The 26,480-nt window shown below is 38.5% G+C and overlaps 1 protein-coding gene across 3 annotated transcripts in view; it reads left to right on the top strand.

The window, feature by feature from the left end:
- Positions 1 to 26,480, top strand: part of GABRB1 (gamma-aminobutyric acid type A receptor subunit beta1) — a 377,569-nt gene that overhangs the window by 114,173 nt on the left and 236,916 nt on the right. For all 3 annotated transcript variants that reach the window (XM_024731625.1, XM_024731624.1, XM_024731622.1), the window contains exon 4: positions 12,676 to 12,896. In XM_024731625.1, coding sequence (XP_024587393.1) covers positions 12,676 to 12,896 — 221 coding nt within the window. The remainder of the gene's footprint in view (positions 1 to 12,675; positions 12,897 to 26,480) is intronic.

The raw sequence follows: 26,480 nt of genomic DNA, 5'->3' as shown, positions 1-26,480 counted from the left end.
TCCCCTCCCCCCCATCCCGGGCACATGTGGCAATGTCTGCAGCCATCACTAATTGCCATGACTGAGGGGCTGCTACTGGAATCTAGTGAATAAAGGCCAGGGGTGATGCTAAACATCCCAGAATACACAGATGCAGCTTCTTACATCAAATACGTATTCAATCCAAAATGTTCATAGTGCTGAGGTTGAGAAAGTAGACCCTAAATGAACAAACACCCTATTTAAAAAGAGACTAAAATGTTAGGAAGGAATGAAGGTTTGCTAAAAGGAGATTGGCCCTAAAATCACATCTTGTCTGATGTATTATTCTTCCTGAAAATTAAATATTTTATTATTGTAGCCATTGTTTTAAGCTATTTAATAAGCTGCCACGTAATGTGTTTTTAACGTGAAAGAAAAAAACGTGTCTCCTGGTTCCAAGATCTTCTCAAAAAGTAACTAGTTTTATCTGATTTGAAGTATGCCATTTTCTACAATTGCTGCACAAATAAGAAATCTAAATCTCGGGAGAATTTTCCCTTGATATCTTCTTCCATTCATTATTTATATAGAACCATTACTGAAAACTCCTTCCTGAACTTCTAAAGTTCAAAATATGGAAGTCACAGAAGATGCTGTCCAAAGATTTTCAGTCTGCTGTGTAAACACAATAAATGTTAAAAAAGAGAGATTCACAGAAGTGAATATGATATGATGCTATTTTAAAAAAATAATCACAAAAGTTCTATCTATATGTATATATGTTCCTAGATAATTGCATAAGCATAAGCAAACATATAAAAGGTTGCTCACCGGGCTTCCCTGGTGACACAGTGGTTGAGAATCTGCCTGCCAATGCAGGGGACACGGGTTCGAGCCCTGGTCTGGGAAGATCCCACATGCAACGGAGCGACTGGGCCCGTGAGCCACAACTACTGAGCCTGTGTGTCTGGAGCCTGTGCTCCGCAACAAGAGAGGCCACGACGGTGAGAGGCCTGTGCACCGCGATGAAGAGTGGCCCCCGCTCGCCGCAACTAGAGAAAGCCCTCGCACAGAAACGAAGACCCAACACAGCCAAAAATATAAATAAATAAATGAATTAATTAAAAAAAAAAAGGTTGGTCACCAAATTACTAACTAGTGAAAGAAAGTACAATGCAGGAAGAGAGATTGCTGAACAATGAATAAATAGGCAAGCAAACAAACAAATATCTGTGGAAAAAAGTATCAATGCTTATGATAAAAAGTAGTATATATAGAATGATTTTATTTCTTTTAAAGTAGATAGAAAAAAATTAGATACCAAATGTTGATGGTGATTATCTCTGAATGGAAAATTAAAACAAACAAACAAAAACAAAACACAAGACGGTACAGAAAAGAGAGGATGGAACAAGAGAGTGAATGTAATAAATTTGATATTTGGGCATTATAATTTGCTGCCTATTCTATTTTGAGAGTTCCCCAGGGACTCCCCAGAGATCATTACCTACTGTCTCTTTAGGATGATAATTTGAAGGAAATCCATCTTCCTGTTAGGAAGTTTGAGAATAAGCGTTTTGAAAGTGTCCTAAGGATATCTTCCTGGGAAGGCAAGTTGAAGCTCTAAGAGATATCAGAAAGTGCTTGATTCTGGAGAGAGATATTCCTGTAGCCCTTAACAATCCCTCTTATTCCACCTTATTTATTTTATTTTATTTTATTTTTTCACCCTATTAATTTTAGTTAAGAGTTCCTAAGATCTCATTCTCCTCCAAGAATACAATACCAGACCTAGAATTTTTGCTATTGACTGCTCCCTTTTAAGCTCTGTACACATTACAAGATCACAAATCACAAGAGAATACTGCCTTCCTGCACTAGAAAATGATCACAGATTTTTTTTTTCATCTCTTCTAAGTAGTGTGTGTTTTGATAGAATCTTGGTTTAATTCTGATTCTCATATCCTTTCCCAGTTTAGCTCAGTCTATAGCTTGGACTTTGCAAGTTGCCATGCATAAATACCACATGTTGGTTTTCATTCTGGTCATTCATACTCCAACTCAGGATAGTCAGCCAAAACCACCACATTCTGCATTAGATCCTCCATGAAATTGATTTTATTTCTGTTCTTACTTAGATATTGGGGAAAATGGAAACTAATTTTCTATGATCCTCTGGAACTAAGGAACTTTGAAAAAACTTTAGTGTGTCATAGATAATTAATTATGTGGTTTTAAATGTCAGTAGTTTATGAATCATTCTCCTGATAAATTAATCATCAATCTAATATTTTATTGAAAATTTTGAATATTGACTCACTTGTAAATGAGCTTGAAAGTTTCTCTACATAGAGATCTATTTTTAAAGCTTTAGTATAAATAGGCTAATACTTCCAAAATGACAAGTTATTACTAGAACTATCAATGAAATTTCATTTGATATAATTCAAAATATATCTATTAATACTTTGTAGAAAGTCACTATTAATTCATTCCTAACGACTAAGTTTTTTTAAACGCCATATGCTTTTATCATCTCCCAGAAATTTATCAATTTCCTGTATTCGTGGGAATTATGAACTCATTAATCGTGAGTTGTTAGAGAATGGAAATTCTGGATTATTAATTATTTTAGCTAACTGAGAGTTCCCATATATGTTACCTAAGGATAACCAATATTTCAAAGTTTAAGATGAGTTGGCACTAACATACTTAGTGCTGATATCAGGTGCCCCAAACACACAGCACTACTTATTTCACATTCAGTTAACATATTTGAGCACTTGCTATCACTGGTGCACTAAGCTAGGGCCTAAAAATATAAACGTTTGCCCTTGGGAAGCTCCAAGTCTAGTGGGACTGAGAAATAATTACAAAATAAGTACTACAATCAAAGTAGAAGAGGAGAGTTCTGAGAACTCAAAAGAGTGACTAATCCCAGAATCAAATTTCCCCAGGGGTGCTATCCTCGTCTCACCATCTACTGTCTCCATGGTGAGCTACTCCATTCCCACGGCTGCATATATCTCTCATGACTCACTTAGCTTTGTTTCTCCCTAAGCCCTGCCTTCCTATATTCTGGCACATAACTACTTACTTGGCACCTCTATCTGCAAGTGCCACTGACACCCACAACTCAAAGTAGCCCGAAATAAATGAGTCATTTTCAGTCCCAAATCTTCAATTCTTACTATTGTTATCCATCTACTCACTTGGGTCAGAAACCCTGTAGTCATCCTTGATGACCCCTTCTCTCTATCCTCCCAGATCTAAAGGTCACCCCAAATTCTGCCTTAACTATTTCTGTTTTCTCTCCTCTACCTCCCCTTTAGTGCTGTGTTAACTCTACATTCTCTATACTCTAGGTGAATGCCAGAGCTTGTTAAGCTGCTAACCTCTTACTCAATAATCTTGTCTCTTGCAGTAGGCAGCCACCAATGAAGAAAAGTGGAATCACTCTGAGTTCTCTGAGTATTTGAGGTGGGGGAAATTTCACACAGGGAGCTGGTTACAAAGGTAATGGAAGGACTGAGAAGCCTATGGAGGCCAGGGGGACAGCTTGGAAATGAACAATGCTCAGTTTCGCCTCCTAGCCTTGGGGCTCCTAGGAGGCAGGCAGGGAAGATGTATTACCCAACGTTCTCTCCTCAGCCTCTGGCAAAATGCAATTTTTTCAATCTAGTCAACAATCATGAAATGTTGACAGAATGAATTAGTCATTCTAATAACCTAAGATCTTTTGACCTAGAAGTTTCTAGAAAATTTTCCCTGCTTCAGGCCCAACATTTCAATATATCTTACCATGGAAACAACTTTAATTATTTGCACTTCTGATTATTTAGGTTTTAGATTATAAGACATTTAAACTGTCACAGTATGAAACACAAATTTTATCATATCCTTTTCAAGAAATTGGATTCATTGTATAGAAAAAAGCGTTTTCCTATTTTTAAAGAAAATAAATCTTTACAGCTTCTAAAGTAGATATCAGATCACAAATGCTGAAATTTTTATATTGTATAGTTTCAGTTTTATATATTGAGACTCTCCTGAAGTTCATTGCATCAGAACACAAGTTTGTACTCCAGTTGTCATGTCAGTGTCATATGAGCCCACGCGATTTCCATAGATGACTCTCATTGGTATAAGCCCATAACTCTCAATGTTTTTGTTCATCCACAAGATTGATTCATTCCAGAATAGTTCAGAACAAAACACAGACTGACAAAAAGTCTGACTACACAGATGGATAAACCAAATGGGGCTATTTAGGATGAGACAAATGTAAAAGAAGATTATGTTCTCTGAGGCATAGTACAGGCTACAGTTAGTGAAAAAAAATCAATAAAAATAAGAACATGGGCTTTGGCAAAATGAGAATGCATGTAGTTTAAAGATATTGTAACAAAACGTGGCTAGGGAGTAAGCACAACAAATATATATTAATAGCATGATATTAGGTGATAGATTAAAAATTAACAGAAAATCTGGAGATGCAGTGATGCATTTCTGATGCAGAATATACTTAATGGTGACACTGATACACAAAGCATTCATTTAAACAAGAGGTTGCATTAGAAACAGGTGTGGTGTGGTTCATTTTAATTACAACCTAAATTGGTGTATTCATCAGGCAATTTTTCACTAAAGTTTGTTTTCATGAGATGCAAGTTGTGTGAGATTTGTTTTGTTTTCCTATCCTTATAAGAAATACTACCAATTGCCAGCATATACATTAGTTTCCACGTTACTTTTCTTGATAATTGTCGTTGTGTTTGACAGGGAATTTTCTCCATAGAAGTAAATATGTTTTCCTTCTCTCTCCTTGCTCTCTTGGTTAATAAACAAGATCAAATATATCTCTCTCCACTTTTTTCCAGTCATTTAACATCTCCGAGTCTCAGATTTTCATAATACCTCCCTTTTTGAAATTAGGGAGATGGGCCAGATGATTGAGGTTTTCTGGGTTTCTTAATATGTATAATTATTGCTTAATGAGATTCTGGTATGGACATCAATCAGCATAATTATTATGGGGTTTTTTTGGTCGAAGGAAATAAAGATGGAATCAAATTAGCACAAGGAAAGTGAAGTTTGTTGTAATAATACAAAGAGGGTTCATTAGAGGTTGAAGTATTAAACATGTCCAGACCTCAGGAGAACTAGAAATAGGAAGCAGAAAGTCTTTATGAACTTGGTCACTCATTCTCTAATGATGCTGTTTCTCTTATGGCTATTTTCTGCATCTTTCTCCATTTGTTTCTTCTTTTGCAAGCTGGCTTCCTCTTTTTATTCATAGTCTCTCCTCTCTTATAAATCCATAATAGCAGTGCAGCACTAGTTCTATGTCATGACCTTTGCACTTGGTCCCACAGCTCCTGTATCAGATCCTTTATCCAATAGCAAATTTCAGGGACAGGACTTTGTTTGGTCCATCTCATCTTTTTGAGCCAGGCACAGTTTTATCACCTGCCTATGGACCAGCTGGTCTTAACTTAGACATCTACTCTTCATTCCCAAGGTGTGAGGAGGGCAGAATCGTGTGATATAGAACGTGGTCATGCTCAATCAGCAGGGACTGTAGGCATGGCAGTTTCCATCACAGAAGGTTCTGTGGAAGTGATGCACAGCTCTACTATATCAGCCTTTGGGGAAAGCAGCCTTAGCTTTGGAAAGAGTGGGTCTCAGAGTTCAATGAACTGGCATAAATGTTTTATAAGGAACAGGGATTTGTGCTTGGGACTCCTTATGATGTATAATGTACAATCAAATCAGTGAAAGATAAAATGCAAATGTGTGCAGGGGCCTCTTGGTTCTTTCATATATATATATGAAAGTTCTCCCTTTTCTTGAGAACAGTTTGAAAAGGAGGGATTGCTCACATGATCCTTCTGAGCAGATGCAATGTTACTAGATGTTAAAGCAATATTTTGTCTCTTCACTATCAAGTTAGTTTGAGATGTGTACTGACTATGGAGGCAGCTAATAAGAGACTTCACTTTTCCAGCCCACTATGAAGTCTTCTTAGAGCTCATTCTGATAAAATGCATACCTAAACCATATAACTCTTTCTCCCTCCTCTGATGCTAGATAATTAATGGATTTTTATCAAAAGATTTATTACGTTGAAGTGGCAAATTGTAAACCATCTAATGCTAGCATCCCTTACACAAAGTTTTGAGGAATATATAAAAGTTCAAGTAGACATGTTGTTGATGATAAAGGATTTTGAAATATTTGACTGATACTAAAAAGGAAGATATTTTCATTTAAAGCAGGGTTTCATAGCCTTGACATTACTGACATTTGGAGCCAGATAATTCTTTGTTGTAGGGGATGCACTGTTCAGTATATTAGGTTGGGGAGCATCCCTGGCCTTTACCCACAGATGCTAGTGTTACCAAGTCCAAGCTCTTACTGCCCACCACACAACAGGCCAGTAAATTGAGAGATGAGGTGTTGGGGCAAGGAGTAGCTACTTCGTTTAGAAAGACAGAAAACTGAGAAGATGGCGGACTAGTGTCTCAAAGAACCATCTTAACTCGAGTTACAATCCAACTTTTTACGTCTATATGAAAGGAAAAGTGTTAAACCTTTAAAGGTCAAGCCTGGGAGGCAGAACATGAAGAAATGTTTTCGAAGAAAGGGCTATTGTGTATATTCCAGGCTATAGGAAACATTCTTTTACAAAGGTGCAGAGCTAGCATGCTAAGACAGGCAATAGAGCACAAAGGTTAAAACTAAAAGAATAGGTCCAATATGGAGTCAGGTTTGTTCTTCTCTGTGATGTTAGTTGCACACATGGTACTCCCAGTTGTAACAACCAAAACTGTCTCCAGACATTGCTAAATGTCCTCTGGGAGACAAAAATCACCCAGATTTTAAAACTACTGATCTGAAAAGAATGTTACCTTTCTCTATCTGACTTATTTCATTAAGCATAGTACCCTCCAGTTCCATCCATGTTACAAATGGCAAAATTCCATTCTTTTTATGGCTGAGTAATATTCCATTGCATACACACACACACACACACACACACACACACACACCACATCTTTATCCATTCATCTGTTGATGGACATTTAAGTTGATTCCATATCTTGGAATGCTAAGTGTATGCTATCACTTATATGTGTAATCTAAAAAGTAAAACAAATGAATGAATATAACAAAACAGAAACAGACTCACAGATATAAAGAATAAATTAGTGATTACAAGCTGGGAGGGAGAAAGGGGGAGGGGAAAGTTAGGGGTATGGGATTAAGAGGTACAAACTACTATGTATAAAATAAATAAGCTACAAGGATATACTGTACAACATAGGGAATATAGCCAATATTTTGTAATAACCTTAAATGGAGTATAATCTACAAAAATTTTGAATCACTATGTTGTACACCTGAAACTAATATAATATATCAACTATACTTCAATAAAAATAAGTAAATAAATAAAAATAATGTTTCCTTTATTCTCCAAAGAATTGCTTTGATTTATTAGAAATATTTTTATTTTTTTTAAACATTTTTAGATTTAAAAAGTATGGGTTTTGGAGTTTAATTGTGCCCTACTAATTTGGTATCGTCTAACCTGATTTTCCTCAATGAATCAAATTCTCTCATGCCTGAGTTAGCCTGACGAATTTCATTCGCAATCTCATACCAGTTAATCCCATTAATTTGCCTCAGTGTCGAGTCCCCTATGGCCCATAGTTTCTAAATACGTCACACTTTCTCTCAAGGAGTAGACTGCACACTTGAGAAAGCTGGTTGAACACTTAAAACACACCTTGAAGAAAAATGATTTCAGCATTCTTGGCCAAAGTATTAATACCTTTTATTTCTTTCCAAAAACTTTCCATCCTCCCTGGAGTGCTTGTACTTTAGACTAATGAAGGATTAATAAAAAACCTGTTGTAACAGAGAGCAAAATACAGTAATTTTAAGCCTTTCTTTTCCATCTAAGAATAGAATACACCAAAACGATACCGTAGGCTTTATCATATACAGATGTGACTATTAATATTTAAGGTGCAGATAGAAAAAATAATTTATTTAAACTTCAGTAAGTAGTTTCCCAGAGGTATAGATCATAAATTCTCTCAGGGAGAATTTGCCTATCTCACAAGGTTGTGAAAACCACAGAGCACAGAGCACTTTCTAGAAGGAAATTATTGTCATGCATGTGGTAAAATATACATAGTAAGGATATATTGCTCTGTTTCAGGTCTTTCCATATTTTGCATCATTATCATCACAATTATCATTAGCTTCAAAAAGTTTTTTTAAGGTTATCAAACTCATGGGTCCATATTACCATTTATCATAGAATCAGGTCCCAGATTAAGATAGCAATGAATAAGAAGAAAAGTCCTGAAAGATACTTATTCCACATCACCCACTTCCCAATGTAAAATACAAGTATCCATGAATTTCCACTGAATGACTTCTTATTGCAAACAGGGTAAGTTACTGCTTTAACTGAGAAATATGGTGTGACGTTTAGTCAATATTTACTGAAAATAGAATGAGCTGTGTAGAGCAAAGATCTCACTACTTGTGTATAGTTCTCTCTTTACAGGAAACAAAATGGTTTCCAGAAAGGGAAGGGGAAAGTCTACACACACACACACACACACACACACACACACACTTAATCTATGCAGAGATCACTCATGTTTACATTATTTTCTCCTCCCACTCTCCATTATTTACTTACCACAAACATATTTTAATTATAACATTAGCTGTTAGAGTATTATTTGTCATTATAATCACTTAGGTTGTTTCCATCTCCTGGCTATTGTAAATAGAGCTGCAATGAACATTTTGGTACATCACTCTTTTATTTTTATTTTTTTGCGGTATGCGAGCCTCTCACTGCTGTGGCCTCTCCCACTGTGGAGCACAGCCTCCGCACGCGCAGGCTCAGCGGCCATGGCTCACAGGCCCAGCTGCTCCGTGGCATGTGGGATCCTCCCGGACTGGGGCAAGAACCCGTGTCCCCTGCATCAGCAGGCGGACTCCCAACCACTGTGCCACCAGGGAAGCCCCATGACTCTTTTTGAATTATGGGTTTCTCAGGGTATATGCCCAGTAGTGGGATTGCTGGGTCATATGGTAGTTCTATTTGTAGTTTTTTAAGGAACCTCCATACTGTTCTCCATAGTGGCTGTACCAATTCACATTCCCACCAGCAGTGCAAGAGTGTTCCCTTTTCTCCACACCCTCTCCAGCATTTATTGTTTCTAGATTTTTTGAAGATGGGCATTCTGACCGGTGTGAGATGATATCTCATTGCAGTTTTGATTTGCATTTCTCTAATGATTAATGATGTTGAGCATTCTTTCTTGTGTTTGTTGGCAAACTGTATATCTTCTTTGGAGAAATGTCTATTTAGGTCTTCTGCCCATTTTTGGATTGAGTTGTTTATTGTTATTGAGCTGCATGAGCTGCTGGTCGGAAAAGATACTTGATACAATTTCAATTTTCTTAAATTTACCAAGGTTTGATTTGTGACCCAAGATATGATCTATCCTGGAGAATGTTCCATAAGCACTTGAGAAAAATGTGTATTCTGTTGTTTTTGGATAGAATGTCCTATAAATTTCAATTAAGTCCATCTTGTTTAATGTATCATTTAAAGCTTGTGTTTCCTTATTTATTTTCATTTTGGATGATCTGTCCATTGGTGAAAGTGGGGTGTTAAAGTCCCCTACTATGATTGTGTTACTGCCGATTTCCCCTTTTATGGCTGTTAGTATTTGCCTTATGTATTGAGGTGCTCCTATGTTGGGTGCATAAATATTTACAATTGTTATATCTTCTTCTTGGATCGATCCCTTGATCATTATGTAGTATCCTTCTTTGTCTCTTGCTCCTTTAAGCAGCGCTCTTAATCCCCTCTCTTGGCGCACCAGGAAACAAAGAGGGAAGAAAAAGTCTTTTGCCTCTTCGGCAGCTCCAGACTTTTCCCCGGACTCCCTCCCGGCTAGCCGTGGTGCACTAACCCCCTGCAGGCTGTGTTCACGCCGCCAACCCCAGTCCTCTCCCTGTGCTCCGACCGAAGCCCGAGCCTCAGCTCCCAGCCCCGCCCGCCCCGGCGGGTGAGCAGACAAGCCTCTCTTGCTGGTGAGTGCCGGTCAGCACTGTTCCTCTGTGCGGGAATCTCTCCGCTTTGTCTTCCTCACCCCTGTTGCTGTGCTCTCCTTTGTGGCCTTGAAGCTCCCCACCTCAGCCACTCGCAGTCTCCGCCCGCGAAGGGGCTTCCTAGTGTTTGGAAACCTTTCCTCCTTCACGGCTTCCTCCCACTGGTGCAGGTCCCGTCCCTATTCTTTTGTCTCTGTTTATTCTTTTTTCTTTTGCCCCACCCAGGTACGTGGGGGGGTTTCTTGCCTTTTGGGCGGTCTGAGGTCTTCTGCCAGCGTTCAGTAGGTGTTCTGTAGGAGCTGTTCCACGTGTAGATGTATTTCTGATGTATGTTGTGGAGGAAGGTGATCTCCGCGTCTTACTCTTCTGCCATCTTCCTCCAAGACTCTCATTTGTATATTATAATAAGTTTTTACTCATCACACATTAAAACTTTCTTTGTTGAGGAGAATGTGGAGTAAGGATTTTGCCTCATGGTCTCATTGTGAGGAAATCCTCTGTAGCGCTCACGAGGGTTGGAGGCTAATGTGTATTCAGCGTGAGTAGTGAAACATGTAACCCATGCTGACTGTGCTGAGCTAGTCATTCATTTTCTAACATTGTCTGAATTACAAACAAGACCCCAACAACAAGACTTACAAGACAGACAATTGCTTACTTTCATGGTTACCAGGGTCCTTCTTCCTGCAGGTTCTTTTATAAACATCTCTTTAAAAGTGGAAATGCTTATGAAAACGAATATGTGCACTCCAAATAATTTGGAAGTATGATATTAATCTTTACATAGCAACAAACAATTTTTGAAGATAATATATTTGTTTAGCATGTTAGTTTCTAAAGTACTTGCACCATGATTCTCCCAAGTGTTGCTTTCAATAAGCTAGTAAAATGCTATTTTTATTTTAGAAATGAGACATCTGACATATAAGGGGTTAAGTTAGTTGCTCATGGTTACATAGCTCTACATGTGGTAGGTTTTGGAATGGAGGTGTTTTAGAATCTAAGGCCCAGAATCTGTTCAATTCATTGTCCTCCAAAAAGGTATTGATGTAAAGAGCTTGAAGAGGATGCAAATGCGGATGTTAGCAGTTGAGAAGAGAATTGTGTATAACCCTGTGGGTTCTCTTTTTCTGTTAAATGAAGGTAAGGTGGAAGGAGGTTTCAGACCTATAAAAAGGATATTGTAGGGCTTCCCTGGTGGCGCAGTGGTTGAGAGTCCGCCTGCCGATGCAGGGGACACGGGTTCGTGCCCCGGTCCGGGAGGATCCCACACGCCGCAGAGCATCTGGGCCCGTGAGCCATGGCCGCTGAGCCTGCGCGTCCGGAGCCTGTGCTCCGCAACGAGAGAGGCCACAACAGTGAGAGGTCTGCATACTGCAAAAAAAAAAAAAAAAAAGGATATTGTATGATTAGTAGCGAAGAGCAAATGTCCTTGTCATTGAACAAGAAAGAATGGCTTTGAATTATTGCAAGATTATTTCTGAGTAAACAGTGTAAGCATTCTTGAATATAGTGGTTAAAGGACATTGGAACTCATTATCCAGAACGAATATTGTCTTATCATTTAAGATATTTCAGAAATTCATAAATATCCACATAGGTATCTAGATGAAGTGCAATTTGCCCAGATGTAAGACATGATCGGAGCCAGTGCTTCCCAAACAGCGGTATATATAACAATGGCAGTACACAGAGTTGTGAAGGAATTATGACGTGTTTTCTTAATTGTTGCTAAAGCATCCAGCTAAAGCTGTTGACAGATAAATATCCTTTAAAAGAAAAAGTGAACCTTCTGTTTTTATAATATTGGGACCGCATCTTAAGTCTTTATGATTTTACTGCTACCTCTTATTCTTTTAATGGACAATTACACTTTGTATTAATAGAGTTCTTTAAAAACATACAACTAAAGCTCTAAGATAATCTTCACCATTCCTCTCCTGTGAGCTTGACACATTTATTGAGCCCAAATCTTCCTGTCTCTCACTGCCAGGGGAAACCTGGGCAGAAAGAAAAGTGCAAAGGTATGTCCTTAGTGTAACCTTTTACAGGAGATGGGGAAACAAACTCGAGTACAAACTCATCTCTGAACTCAAACCAATTCCTGAATCAAGCAGTACTATAAATACAATATCCAGAGGTAGATTTTTGTGAACATGAATCTACAGGTACAACTTCCCTTTACAGCCTTCCCCATGATATCATTACCTTAACATCAAACCTTAAAATTCAATTAAATGGATTTACTCTATATTGGTGCAAATGCTTCTGCATGCATTCAATTATTGCACTAGTACTTCTAACCTATCGGTTGCCCTATACTTGGAGGTGCAAGTTTCAATATATTCAAATATAACCTTGTAGGGGAGGTTGGTGAGTCAACCTAGCACAGGGAGATCAGCTCAGTGCTTTGTGACCACAGAATGGTGAGTCTCTAGGTATCCACAGTACCACATGCTATCACATTCTTACCAAAAAGGCTTTTAGATGGTGATGATGATGATGATGATGGTGGTGGTGATGATGGTAAAATTCTTTGTTCGGTTTCCTTTTTTTTTGCAGGATTATACACTCACCATGTATTTCCAGCAGTCTTGGAAAGACAAAAGGCTTTCTTATTCTGGAATCCCACTAAACCTCACGCTAGACAACAGGGTAGCTGACCAACTCTGGGTACCAGACACCTACTTTCTGAATGACAAGAAATCATTTGTGCATGGGGTTACAGTGAAAAATCGAATGATCCGACTGCATCCTGATGGAACAGTTCTCTACGGACTCCGGTAAACAGCTTTGTGTTTTTTTTTTTTCCTGTTGTTGTTCACGTTGTTGTTTAATTTTTACTCTTGGAAATGGACAGAGGGGGAGAAAGGCAAGTAGGTGAATATATAGACTCTTTAATCTTTATAATAAAATTATAATAAAGTTCAGAAAATCTCTTTAGAGCAATTCGAGCTAAATCTAGACAACTTTGTCCATCAAAGGAAAGTGAATTTTTTTTGCCGTGATCCTCAAATAATAAACATAGTAATAAGAATATGTGTTTTTGTTAGACAGATTTCACATCCAGCTTATTCTAGAAGTTAATTTTTTTTTAGCCAATTGTTTGATTATCTTCGGTCCACCCAGACTCAATTACAATGTGTTCTAGGTATTCTCTATAGCTACTTAATTATGAAATGGAATTGAGAAACAACATTTTGAAGAAATAGGAAAATATTTTGTGGTGACTTTTAGAAGATGCAAAGTGATTTTATTCCCTTAAATCTCTTATGTTTTCATTTTTATTTTCATGTATGTGATCCACATTAATTTTTGTGTTTCTTATGAGGTAGAGATTGAGGTTCATTTTTTTCCATATGGCTTTACAGTTATTCTAGTACTGTTTATTGAAAAGACTTTGCTTTTCCCTTCAGATAGTGTTGGTACCTTTGACTGAATAATTGGGGGTCTATTTCTAGGCTTTATTTTGTTCCACTGTTCTTTTGGTCTGTCCTTAGACAGTATCACACTATTTAATTAGCATAGCTATTTGTTAAGTTATGAAGTCACATAATGTAAGTCCTTCAACTTTATACTGACTGTTTAAAAATTGCTTTGGAAATTCTAGGTTCTTTGCATCTCCCTATAACTTTTAGGATCAACTTGTTGATTTCTACCCAGAAAAGTCTGCTGGGCTTATAATTAAGTGTATTGAATCTATAGATCAGTTTGGGAGGGATTGACAATTTAAAACTATCAGGTTTTCTAACCATGAATATATCTTTATATGTTTATGTTACCTTTAATTTCTATCAACAATGTTTTGCACGACAGAGTGTTTTGTTTCATTAATTTTTTTTAAAGAATCAAGTGTAAAAGAGGTATTATACCCTTATAGAGGTCTGTTACTAACACTCAGGTAGTTAAGGGTTGATTAAAACTTTTAGGCTACAATTCAAATCAGCTACCAGTTTTACCAAAGAAATATTTGAATTGTAACATGTTATTGTAGGATGTGTAGAGTGGTGGTTCTTTAACCTTTGTTAATCTTTGTGATCCCTTTGAGAAGCTGATGAAATTTTCCTATTATTTTAGAGTATTCATAAGTGCCCTAAAATCCTTTTATATGGCATCAATGCCAAGCTAAAACTGTGGTTAAGGGCCAACAGTCTAGAATTAATGTGTGTCCAATATCCGAAAACAAAATGCAAGTGAAAAGAATTTATCTGTGGTAAAACTTTTTTTTTAAACATCTTACTGGAGTATAATTGCTTAACGTTGTTGCATTAGTTATCTGGATATAAAAAAATGAATCAGCTATATGCATACGTATAGCCCCATATCCCCTCCCTCTTGCGTCTCCCTCCCACTCATCCTGTCCCACCCTCTAGGTGGTCACAAAGCAACGAGCTGATCTCCCTGTGCTAGGCAGAAGCTTCCCACTAGCTATCTATTCTACATTTGGTAGTGTATATATGTACATGCCACTCTCTCACTTCGTCCCAGCTTACCCTTCCCCCTCCCCATGTGTTCAAGTCCATTCTCTACGTCTGCGTCGTTATTCCTATCCTGCCCCTAGGTTCTTCAGAACCCTTTTTTTTTGTAGATTCCATATATATGTGTTAGCATACGGTATTTGTTTTTCTCTTTCTGACTTACTTCACTCTGTATGACACACTCAAGTTCCATCCACCTCACTACAAATAACTCAACTTCGTTTCTTTTTATGGCTGAGTAATATTCCATTGTATATATGTGCCACATCTTCTTTATCCATTCAGCTGTCGACTGACACTTAGGTTGCTTCCATGTCCTGGCTATTGTAAATAGAACTGCAGTGAACATTGTGGTACATGACTCTTTTAGAATTATGGTTTTCTCAAGATATATACCCAGTAGTGGGACTGCTGGGTTGTATGGTAGCTCTATTTTTAGCTTTTTAAGGAACCCCCATACTGTTCTCCACAGTGGCTGTATCAATTTACATTCCCAACAACAGTGCAAGAAGGTTCCCTTTTCTCCACACCCTCTCCAGCATTTATTCTTTGTAGATGCTTTGATGATGGCCATTCTGACTGGTGTGAGGTGATACCTCATTGTAGTTTTGATTTGCATTTCTCTACTGATTAGTGATGTTGAGCATCCTTTCATGTGTTTGTTGGCAATCTATATATCTTCTTTGGAGAAATGTTTATTTAGGTCTTCTGCCCATTTTTGGATTGGGTTGTTTGTTTTTTTGATATTGAGCTGCATGAGCTGCTTGTATATTTTGGAGATTAATCCATTGTCACTTGCTTCATTTGAAAATATTTTCTCCCATTCTGAGGGCTGCCTTTTCATCTTGTTTATGGTTTCCTTTGTTGTGCCAAAGCTTTTAAGTTTATTTATGTTTTCATTTTCATTTCTCTAGGAGGTGGGTCAAAAAGAATTTGCTGTGATTTATGTCATTTATGTTTTCCTCTAAGAGTTTTATAGTGTCTGAACTTACATTTAGGTCTTTAATCCATTTTAAGTTTATTTTTGTGTATGGTGTTAGGGAGTGTTCTAATTTCATTCTTTTACACCACTTATTGAAGAGGCTGTCTTTTCTCCATTGTATATTCTTGCCTCCTTTATCAAAGATAAGGTGGCCATATGTGTGTGGGTTTATCTCTGGGCTTTCTTTCCTCTTCCATTGGTCTATATTTCTGTTTTTCTGCCAGTACCATACAGTGTTGATTACTGTAGCTTTGTAGTATAGTCTGACGTCATGGAGCGTGATTCATCCAACTCCGTTTTTCTTTCTCAAGATTGCTTTAGATATTTGGGGTTTTTGTGTTTCCATACAAATTGTGAAATTTTTTGTTCTACTTCTGTGAAAAATGCCCTTGGTAGTTTGATAGGGATTTCATTGAATCTGTAGATTGCTTTGGGTAGTATAATCATTTTCACAATGTTGATTCTTCCAATCCAAGAACATGGTATATCTCTCCATCTGTCTGTATCATCTTTAAATTCTTTCTTCAGCGTCTTATAGTTTTCTGCATACCGGCCTTTTGTCTCCTTAGGTAGGTTTATTCCTAGGTATTTTATTCTTTTCATTGCAATGCTAAATGGGAGTGTTTCCTTAATTTCTCTTTCAGATTTTTCATCATTAGTGTATAGGAATGCAAGAGATTTCTGTGCATTAATTTTGTATCCTGTTACTTTACCAAATTCATTGATTAGCTCTTGTAGTTTTCTGGTAGCATCTATAGGATTCTTTATGCATAGTATCATGTCATCTGCAAACAGTGACAGTTTACTTCTTCTTTTCTGATTTGGATTCCTTTTATTTTTTTTTATTCTGATTGCTGTGGCTAAAACTTCCAAACTATGTTGAATAATAGTGGTGAGAGTGGGAAACCTTGTCTTGCTCCTGATCTTAGTGGAAATGGTTTCAGTTTTTTATCAACTCAATCTCATCATTGAGAACGATGTTGGCTATGGGTTTGTCTTACATGGCCTTTATTATGTTGACTAAGTTCTCACTATGCCTACTTTCTGGAGGGTTTTTTTCATAAATGGGTGTTGAATTTTGTCTCAAGCCTTTTCTGCATCTATTGAGATTATCATATGTTTTTTATCCTTCAGTTTGTTAATATGGTGTATCACATTGATTGATTTGCGTATATTGAAGAATTCTTGAATCCTGGGATAAACACCACTTGATGATGGTGAATGATCCTTTTAATGTGCTGTTGGATTATGTTTGCTAGTATTCTGTTGAGGATTTTTGCATCTATGTTCATCAGTGTGTTGGCCTGTAGTTTTCTTTTTTTGTGACATCTTTGTCTGGTGTTGGTATCAGGGTGATGGTGGCCTCCTAGAATGAGTTTGGGAGTGTTCCTCCCTCTGCTATATTTTGGAAGAGTTTGAGAATTATAGGTATTAGCTCTTCTCTCAGTGTTTGTTAGAATTTGCCTGTGAAGCCATCTGGTCCTGGGCTTTTGTTTGTTAGAAGATTTTTAATCACAGTCTCAATTTCAGTGCTTGTGATTGGTCTGTTTACATTTTCTATTTCTTCCTGGTTCAGTCTCAGAAGGTTGTGCTTTTCTAAGAATTTGTCCATTTCTTCTAGGTTGTCCATTTTATTGACATATAGCTGCTTGTAGTCATCTCTCATGATCCTTTGCATTTTTGCAGTGTCACTTGTTGCTTCTCCTTTTTCATTTCTAATTCTGTTGATTTGAGTCTTCTCCCTTTATTATTTTTTTCTGATGAGCCTGGCTAATGGTATATTAATTTTGTTTATCTTCTCTAAGAACCAGCTTTTAGTTTTATTGAGCTTTACTATTGTTTCCTTCATTTTTTTTTCACTTATTTCTGATCTGATCCTTATGGTTTCTTTCCTTCTGCTAACTTTAGGGGTTTTTGTTCTTTGTCTAATTGCTTTAGGCATAAGGATGTTTATTTGAGGTGTTTCTTGTTTCTTGAGGTAGGATTGTATTGCTATAAACTTCCCTCTTAGAACTGCTTTTGCTGCATCCCATAGGTTTTGGGTCGTTGTGTTTTCGTTGTCCTTTGTTTCTAGGTATTTTTTGATTTCCTCCTTGATTTCTTCAGTAATCTCTTAGTTATTTAGTAGTGTATTGTTTAGCCTCCATGTGTTTGTATTTTTTGCAGTTTTTTTCCCGTAATTGATATCTAGCCTCATAACATTGCGTTTTGAAAAAGATACTTGATATGGGGCTTCCCTGGTGGCACAGTGGTTGATAAAAAAAAAAAAAAAAAAAGATACTTGATATGATTACAATTTTCTTAAATTTACCAAGGCTTGATTTGTGACCCAAGATATGGTCTATCCTGCTGGAGTATGTTCCATGAGTACTCGAGAAGAAAGTGTATTCTGTTGTTTCAGGGTGGAATGTCCTATAAATATGAATTAAGTCCATCTTGTTTAATGTGTCATTTAAATCTTGTGTTTTCCTTATTAATTTTCATTTTGGTTGATCTGTCCATTGGAGAAATTGGGGTGTTAAAGTCCCCTACTATGAATGTGTTACTGTCGATTTCCCCTTTATGTTTGTTAGCATTTGCCTTATGTATTGAGATGCTGCTATGTTAGGTGCATAAATATTTACAGTTGTTATATCTTCTTCTTGGATTGATCCCTTGATCATTTTTTAGTGTCCTACATTGTCTCTTGTAATAGTCTTTATTATAAAGTCTATTTTATCTGATATGAGAATTGCTACTCCAGCTTTCTTTTGATTTCCAATTGCATGCAATATCTCTTTCCCTCCCCTCACTTTCAGGCTGTATGTGTCCCGAGGTCTTAAGTGGGTCTCTTTTAGGCAGCATATATACAGGTCTTGTTTTTATATTCATTCAGCCAATCTATATCTTTTGGTTGGAGCATTTAATCTATTTACATTTAAGGTAATTATCAAAATGTATGTTCCTATTACGATTTTAATTGTTTTGGGTTTGCTTTTGTAGGTTTTTTCCCTCTCTTGTGTTTCATGCCTAGAGAAGTTTCTTTAGCATTTGTTGTAATGCTGGTTTCATGGTGCTGAATTCTCTTACCTTTTGCTTGTCTGTAAAGCTTTTAATTTCTCTGTCAAATCTGAATGAGATCCTTGCTGGGTAGAGTAATCTTGGTTGTAGGTTTTTCTTTTTCATTACTTTAAATTTGTCCTGCCACTCCCTTCTGGCTTGCAGAGTTTCTGCTGAAAAATCAGCTGTTAACCTTATGGGGATTCCCTTGTATGTTATTTGTTGCTTTTCCCTTGCTGCTTTTAATATGTTTTCTTTGTGTTTAATTTTTGATAGTTTTATTAATATGTGTCTTGGTATGTTTCTCTTTGGGTTTACCCTGTTTGGAACTCTCTGCTCTTCCTGGACTTGATTGACTGTTTCCTTTCCCGTGTTAAGGATGTTTTCGACTAACATCTCTTCAAATATTTTCTCACCCTTTCTTTTTCTCTTCTTCTTCTGGAAACCGTATAGTTCAAATGTTGGTGCATTTAATATTGTCCCAGAGGTCTCTGAAACTGTCCTCAATTCTTTTCATTCTTTTTTCTTTATTCTGCTCTGTGGTAGTCATTTCCACTATTATATCTTCTAGGTCACTTATCCGTTCTTCTGCCTCAGGTATTCTGCTATTGATTCCTTCTAGAGAATTTTTAATTTCATTTATTGTATTGTTCATCATTGTTTGTTTGCTCTTTAGTTCTTCTAGGTCCTTAGTAAACATTTCTTCTGTTTTCTCCATTCTATTTCCAAGATTTTGGATCATCTTTACTATCATTACTCTAAATTCTTTCTCAGGTAGACTGCCTATTTCCTCTTCATTTGTTTGGTCTGGTGGGTTTTAACTTTGCTCCTTCATCTGTTGCATATTTCTCTGTCTTCTCATTTTGCTTAACTTACTGTGTTTGTGGTCTCCTTTTTCGCACGCTGCAGGTTCATAGTTCCTGTTGTTTATGGTGTTTGACCCCATGGGGTAAGGTTGGTTCAGTGAACTGTGTCGGCTTCCTGGTGGAGGGGACTGGTGCCTGTGTTCTGGTGGGTGTGTCTGGATCTTGTCTTTCTGGTGGGAAGGACCGCGTCCGGTGGTGTGTTTTGGGGTATCTGTGAACTTATTATGATTTTAGGCAGCCTCTCTGCTAAAGGGTGGGGTTGTGTTCCTGTCTTGCTAATTGTTTGGCCTGGTGTGTCCAGCACTGGAGCTTGCTGGTTGTTGAGTGGAGCTGGGTCTTAGCGTTGAGACAGAGATCTCTGGGAGAGCTCTTGCCAATTGATATTACGTGGGGCCAGGAGGTCTCCGGTGATCCAATGTCCTGAACTCGGCTCTCCCACCCCAGAGGCTCAGGCCTGACAGCCAGCCAGAGAACCAAGACCCTGTCAGCCACACGGCTCAGAAGAAAAGGGAGAAAAAAAAAAGAAAGAAAGAAAAATAAAATAATATAAAATAAAATAATGTCATTAGAATAAAAATTTTTAAGAAATTATTAAAATAAATATTTTTTAAAGTAATAAAAAAATAGAAGTGAGCAACAAAACCAATAAACAAATCTACCAATGATAACAAGCACTAAAAACTGAACTAAGATAAACATGAAAATCAGAAACTGGTCAGTCACATACAGCAAACCCCAAGTCTACAGTTGCTCCTAAAGTCCACAGCCTCAATTTTGGAATGATCATTGTCTATTCAGGTATTCCACAGATGCAGGGTACATCAAGTTGATTGTGGAGATTTATTCTGCTGTTCCTGAGGCTGCACAGAGAAATTTCCCTTCCTCTTCTTTGTTCGCACAGTTCCTGGGGTCCAACTTTGGATTTGGACCTGCCTCTGCGTGTAGGTCACCCTCTGGCATCTGTTCTTTGCCCAGCCAAGAGGGGGTTAAAGGAGTGGCTGATTAGAGAACTCTGGTTCACTCAGTCCGGGAGGGATGGATGGGTGCAGAATGCAGGGCAAGCCTGCGGGGTAGAGGCCAGCGTGATGTTGCACCAGCCTGAGGCATGCCATGTGTTCTCCCGGGGACATTGTCCCTGGATCATGGGACCCTGGCAATGGCGGGCTGCACAGGCTTCCAGGAGGGGAGGTGTGGATAGTGACCTGTGCTTGCACACAGGCTTCTTGGTGGCTTGCAGTAGCAGCCTTAACATTTCATGTCCGTCTCTGGTGCCCGCGCTGATAGCTGTGGCTCGCGCCCATCTCTGGAGCTCGTTTAGGTGGTGCTCTGAATCCCCTCTCCTCACACACCCCGAAACAATGGTCTCTTGCCTCTTAGGCAGTTCCAGACTTTTCCCCGGACTCCCTCCCGACTAGCTGTGGCACACTAGCTCCCTTCAGGCTGTGTTCACCCATCCAACCCCAGTCCTCTCCCTGGGATCTGACTTCTGAATCCTGAGCCTCAGCTCCCATCCCCCATCCACCCTGGTGGTGAGCAGACAAGCCTCTCAGGCCGTTGAGTGCTGGTCGGCACTGATCCTCTGTGCGGGAATCTCTGCACTTTGCCATCTGCACCCCTGTCACTGTGCTCTCCTCCGCGGCTCCGAAGCTCCCACCTCCGCCACCCGCAGTCTCCGATCGCGAAGGGGCTTCCTAGTGTGTGGAAACCTTTCCTCCTTCACAGCTCCCTCCCACTGGTGCAGGTTCCATCCCTATTCTTTTGTCTCTGTTTTTCGTTTTTTCTTTTGCCCTACCCCGGTACGTGGGGAGTTTCTTGCCTTTTGGGAGGTCTGAGGTCTTCTGCCAGCATTCAGTAGGTGTTCTGTAGGAGTTGTTCCACATGTAGATGTATTTTTGATGTATTTGTGGGGAGGAAGGTGATCTCCACATCTTACTCCTCTGCCATCTTGAAGGTCCTCCCTGTGATATAACTTTTGAATTTATACTAATGGTTGGCTATTTAGTTGATAGCTTTGGTCTTCATTTGCACAGTAAAATAGCTTCAGTTGATGCTGGCAAAATGATCTTTGGAATTTTCCCACTCTTTCAGTACCCCTGGAGCTGTCAACTCTAGTTAAAAATCTCTAACCTAAAATCTTCTCAGAAAAATGGTGAAATAAACTAACAAGTCCCTTGAGTGTATTGATATTACTACATATGAAATCTACTCATCCAAGAGCAGTGGTGGTCATTAGTGATGGTTCATACAATGGAAATCAGTTGTAATTTTTCTATTACCTATGTAGCTTCTATCACATGTAACTAAGGTATAAAGTGATGAATTATCCTTCTAAAGTTTTCTAAGAGAATAATTCTGTGACCCAACTTAGCAGGCCTATCGACTACATGTATATTCACTGTATGTGATTACTCAAAAGTGTATAAAAAATTGTTTTGTTAAAAAAAAAAAAGACACCTCGACTTTTTGCAAGCAAGAATGTGGGTTGCATTCTCAGTTTATAGAGTCTCACTTCAGGCATTTTCTAAATTATTGGCAGTCTCTACCAATGGCAACGATGCAAAGGAAGAAAAATATCTGAGAACGATGAATTTGAATACACCTCATTTTAAAATGAGAAAACTGAGGCATAAAAGGGGGAGGGGCCTGATCTAAGGACACAACAAATGATAGAATTAGGACTAAAATCCGAGTTTCCTGATTCCCATACCTGTGCTTTTCTCACCCCACTGTCTTTCAGATGAATTTAAAGTCAATACCTTCTTCCAAGTTGCATAGTATTGCTTTCTCCTTTTTGGAGCCAACCCAGGCCTTTGTAGCCAGGATCCCGCCAACAGATCTCTCCAAGAAAAACACAAATGTTCATCTGTTATTGGACTCTGATCTGTTTCTGGCATTGGCTTTTTTCATAAGAGCCTCACACCAGTCTGATATCTCTCTCCTCCTTCCCATATTCCTCTCTACCTCTTCCCTCACAGATTTGGTTTTCTTTTCCCTAGAGGTTATAAATATCCTGGAGAAACCATGAGGTATAACAACTGGTATGATAACTGGAGTCAGAGGACCAAAGTTGGGCTCAAACTCTATACCATTTTCTGATTGCTTGACCTTAAATTAGTTATATAAATTTACTGACCCTTAGTTTTATCATGTGCAACAATGGACTAAGGAAGTTCTAGTGAAATAGTGAATATGTTAATACATATTAATTCGAAGTTATATTTTTGTAAAGTTGTTGTGCCTGATATTGCCTTACTAGGTACTGGAAAAGCTGTGTGCTGAGGGTGGTTCTCTAACTCCCAGGTGTGTCGGTGACCAGAACAGAGATACAGCTGTCCAATTAAGAAAACATTTGCTGAGTGCCAGTATGTACAATACACGCACTATTCTGGCCCTGGGAATAATTTTCCAGAAGCCTGGTAGAAATTTGTCATTGTGACAGAGTGGAAGCACCTGGGACTTTGAGTCAAAGAGACATGTGGCCTGACTAGTTTGTGCCCTACAGTAAGCTATTTCCTCTCTCTTGGCTTTAGCTTACTCAGCCTTAAAGAGAAAGGAATTAGACAAAATCATCCCTAAATTCTCTGTCAAATCTAAATTTCAGTGCTTCTATGATCCTATATTATGGCTGTTCATTTTCATTCCTCTGATATAACATTTTCTAGGCTTAGAAAGGACAATCTGTACTTTTCTCTTTGTAGTTGTCTTTTCAGGAATAGCCACCATATATCACTTCCTAAACACAGGCACTAGAAAATCCTTATAGTATAACATAGGTGTTGACATATTTATGGCTGTACTTATTGTAGACAAGGGATCAGGAGAATGAAACTTCCTGCCTCATCCATAAGTCCAGATATAGTCATCATGAAATGACACCATGCATTAATGGGTTGTTTTTAGCAATTATGGGGTCAATGGGATTTTCTGAACGCACCTGAAAGCCTCTTTAACTAGGAACTCCATAATCATAAGACCATATCAATAAATTGAATCAAATTTTGCTATATTCAAACTCAATATGAAATGTTATAATCTAGTTTATATAAAGGCACAAGAATAGAGTTAGCTGTTTGCTATTTTTGTGAACTATGTCAAATCATATTTTATACCCCAGAGATGGCACATGGTTGTGTAAACACTCTAAAATGACAGAGTGGTGTCTGATGGGGGTCTGGTGCTTCTAGAAGAGCCAGGCTACTGTGCAACAGGCATTCAGTACATAGAAGACACTACATCCCATTGTGCTTCCTACTCTCAGATTTCCCTTGCTGCGACAAAATGTGTCACACCAAGGAATAACCCTGCAATCATGATTACTTCCTGTTTCACTTTGCCAGGGATCTAAATAAAGGATGGATGTCTGAGATGTGCTGTAAGATGTGGCAGGAGATGGGACTTACATCCATGGTCCACGAGCCCTCCACTCTGCTCCTCTCAAGGCATATAATGTCACTTTCTTTCTTACTCAAGAGTGGAGACTAAATATCAACTCCCTCAATGTCACAGTTCAAATACTTAAAATTCTTCTGTCTTTCCTCCCTTCCTTCCATTTAACTCTGAGGAAGATTTTCTCTTCTTTCTAAGGCTAATCTCGCCATATACACATTTATCTCATTGCTGGACGCCCTTCAGAATTTGCTCCTCTTTTTAATTAAATCTTCAGTCTTTCCTCTGCTGGCTCCTTCTCTTTGATTTTCTCTTCAAGCACCAGTCCTCAAATAGCTTTGGTTTCCTCTGCTTCCTCACCACCCATTTACTCCTTAGGCTCCAAAAACATGGCTCCCAGCCATGCTCCTTTCCTAAAACAGCTCTGTCAAAATTTACCAGAGCCATTGCTGGTTCTGTTTATAGTCTTGACTTCTCCGAACTATTTTTTTTTAATTAATTAATTAATTAAATTTATTTTATTTTTGGCTGCATTGGGTCTTCATTGTTGCACATGGGCTTTCTCTAGTTGTGGTGAGCAGGGGCTACTCTTCGTTGCGGTGCACAGGCTTCTCATTGCGGTGGCTTCTCTTATTGTGGAGCACAGGCTCTAGGCACATGGGCTTCAGTAGTTGTGATTAACGGGCTCAGTAGTTGTGGCTCACGGGCTCTAGAGCTCAGGCTCAGTATTTGTGGTGCATGGGCTTAGTTGCTCCACGGCATGTGGGATCTTTCTGGACCAGGGATCAAACCCAAGTCCCCTGCATTGGCAGGCGGACTCCTAACCACTGCATGGGAGGCATATTCTTAACCACTGCACCACCAGGGAAGTCCCTCTCTGAATGATTTAAGAGTGATGATTGACCTTGACTGTAGGATTTCCAAGATTCAGCACAAGTTTTTCATTATTCTTGTTCTTCTCTCTTTTTGTTGTTCTAGCACTGTTTCTTCTTTTGCCTCTAATTGTGAACTAGAGGGGTTCCTTGAATTTTGAACAACTCATTGAATTTAACAGATCAAATATCTAGAATATGAAATCACTGAACTCAGAAAAATATTTGCAATCACTTACTGAGCATCTGTATGTGGATGCTTGCCCTGCCAGTTATTCCTGACATAATCCCTATTTCATATTATCTGTTTTTCCTAAAACCAGCTCTTCCTCCTTACACAGCTGCTAACAAAAGTCATTGTCCTGCCAGTCAGTAAGCATAAACCTGTAGGCATCTTTGACTCTATATCTCTTTTGTCCCAAGATGCAATCTGTTGCTTCTACTCCACTCTATCTCGACCATCTCCGTTCCCAAGCTACTTCCATCACCTCAATTAACATCACCACTGTTGGTCACTTCCTGGCCAGCTTCCTATCTTAATTTTACTTGTGCTCATCACTGTCATAGTATTTTTCCTATAGTGCATCATATCAACCACACACACACACACACACACACACCTACACACACACACACACACACACCTAACAATGTCTCTACAGTCCCCATAAAATTAAGTTTTCCTTCTCCTGTATGGAATCTGAGACCCTCTGCATATGACCAAAATGTCTTTCAAACATTTCCTTCCTCCATGAAGCCTAAACTTTTATGAAACCATTTACTTATTTCTCTAAACAAACCTAGGGCATTTCAAATTCAAATATGTCCCAAATTTGCCAAGATCATATTTATACCAAAAAACTGTTAGTTGTTATCTGAAATTCACATTTAACTGGGCATCCTGTATTTCATCTGGCAACCCTCCAGCCCTGCTAAAATTCCCTCCCTTCTCTATCCCCTGACAGTTTCCACACTTCACCACTTTCTCCCATCTCTCTTCTGTTCTTAAAAGCCTCTCTCAAATCCCACTTTCTCCATGAGGACTTTTACAATATTCCCAACCAGATAAAAACTCATTCTCATTTGATACCTTACTTCATTTTAATCTCCTAAAGGCCCATGAGACTTGTAACTCTCTTAAGATGTTTTATCCTTGTCTTGGAGTTATTTTCCTGAGATGCGAACAAGATTGTATATTTGTTGAAAATATGAACTGTATTTCTTTCACCTTTGTATACCCTTTCTCAAACCAAATAAATGTTTGAAAAATTGAAATGAAAATTTGTAAGATGCAGTCACCTGACTCATGATAGTTGTCAGCTGCAACATTTCGTATATCTAAATGATGGCTTTTAACCAGAGATCCATTATCACTATTAATGACCAGATGTGTTCTGCCTCTTGTCCAAACATGATCCAGCTGGCTGAAAACACTGATTGTCTCTGAGGCTTAGCCCTGTGGGTGCTGAAAGACTGTGTTTATCTTTCCTTAAAAATGGCAGGCATGGAACAACCTAATTCTGTGAAGACATGTAGTGGCACATTTAACCTCCTTTAGCTGTTCTTCCTTTTGCCTTCCTCTCCTAACCCTTGCCTTGGCTTTTCTTTCAAACTTCCACAATGTTATTTTCCTGCATCTCTTACCAAAGGTGAGGCCAGGGCCAATTGGTTTCGCAGGGCTACATGAGAATGGGGAATGGAATGGGTAGTGTAAGGAAAAGGCTTCCAGCTCAGTACTGGCTCA

The sequence above is a fragment of the Neophocaena asiaeorientalis genome, unplaced genomic scaffold, assembly GCF_003031525.2.
Source record: "Neophocaena asiaeorientalis asiaeorientalis breed wild unplaced genomic scaffold, Neophocaena_asiaeorientalis_V1.1 scaffold39, whole genome shotgun sequence".
Taxonomy (NCBI): Eukaryota; Metazoa; Chordata; class Mammalia; order Artiodactyla; family Phocoenidae; genus Neophocaena; species Neophocaena asiaeorientalis.
Note: the sequence above shows the minus strand (reverse complement) of the source record. Positions and strands in the feature narration are given on the sequence as shown.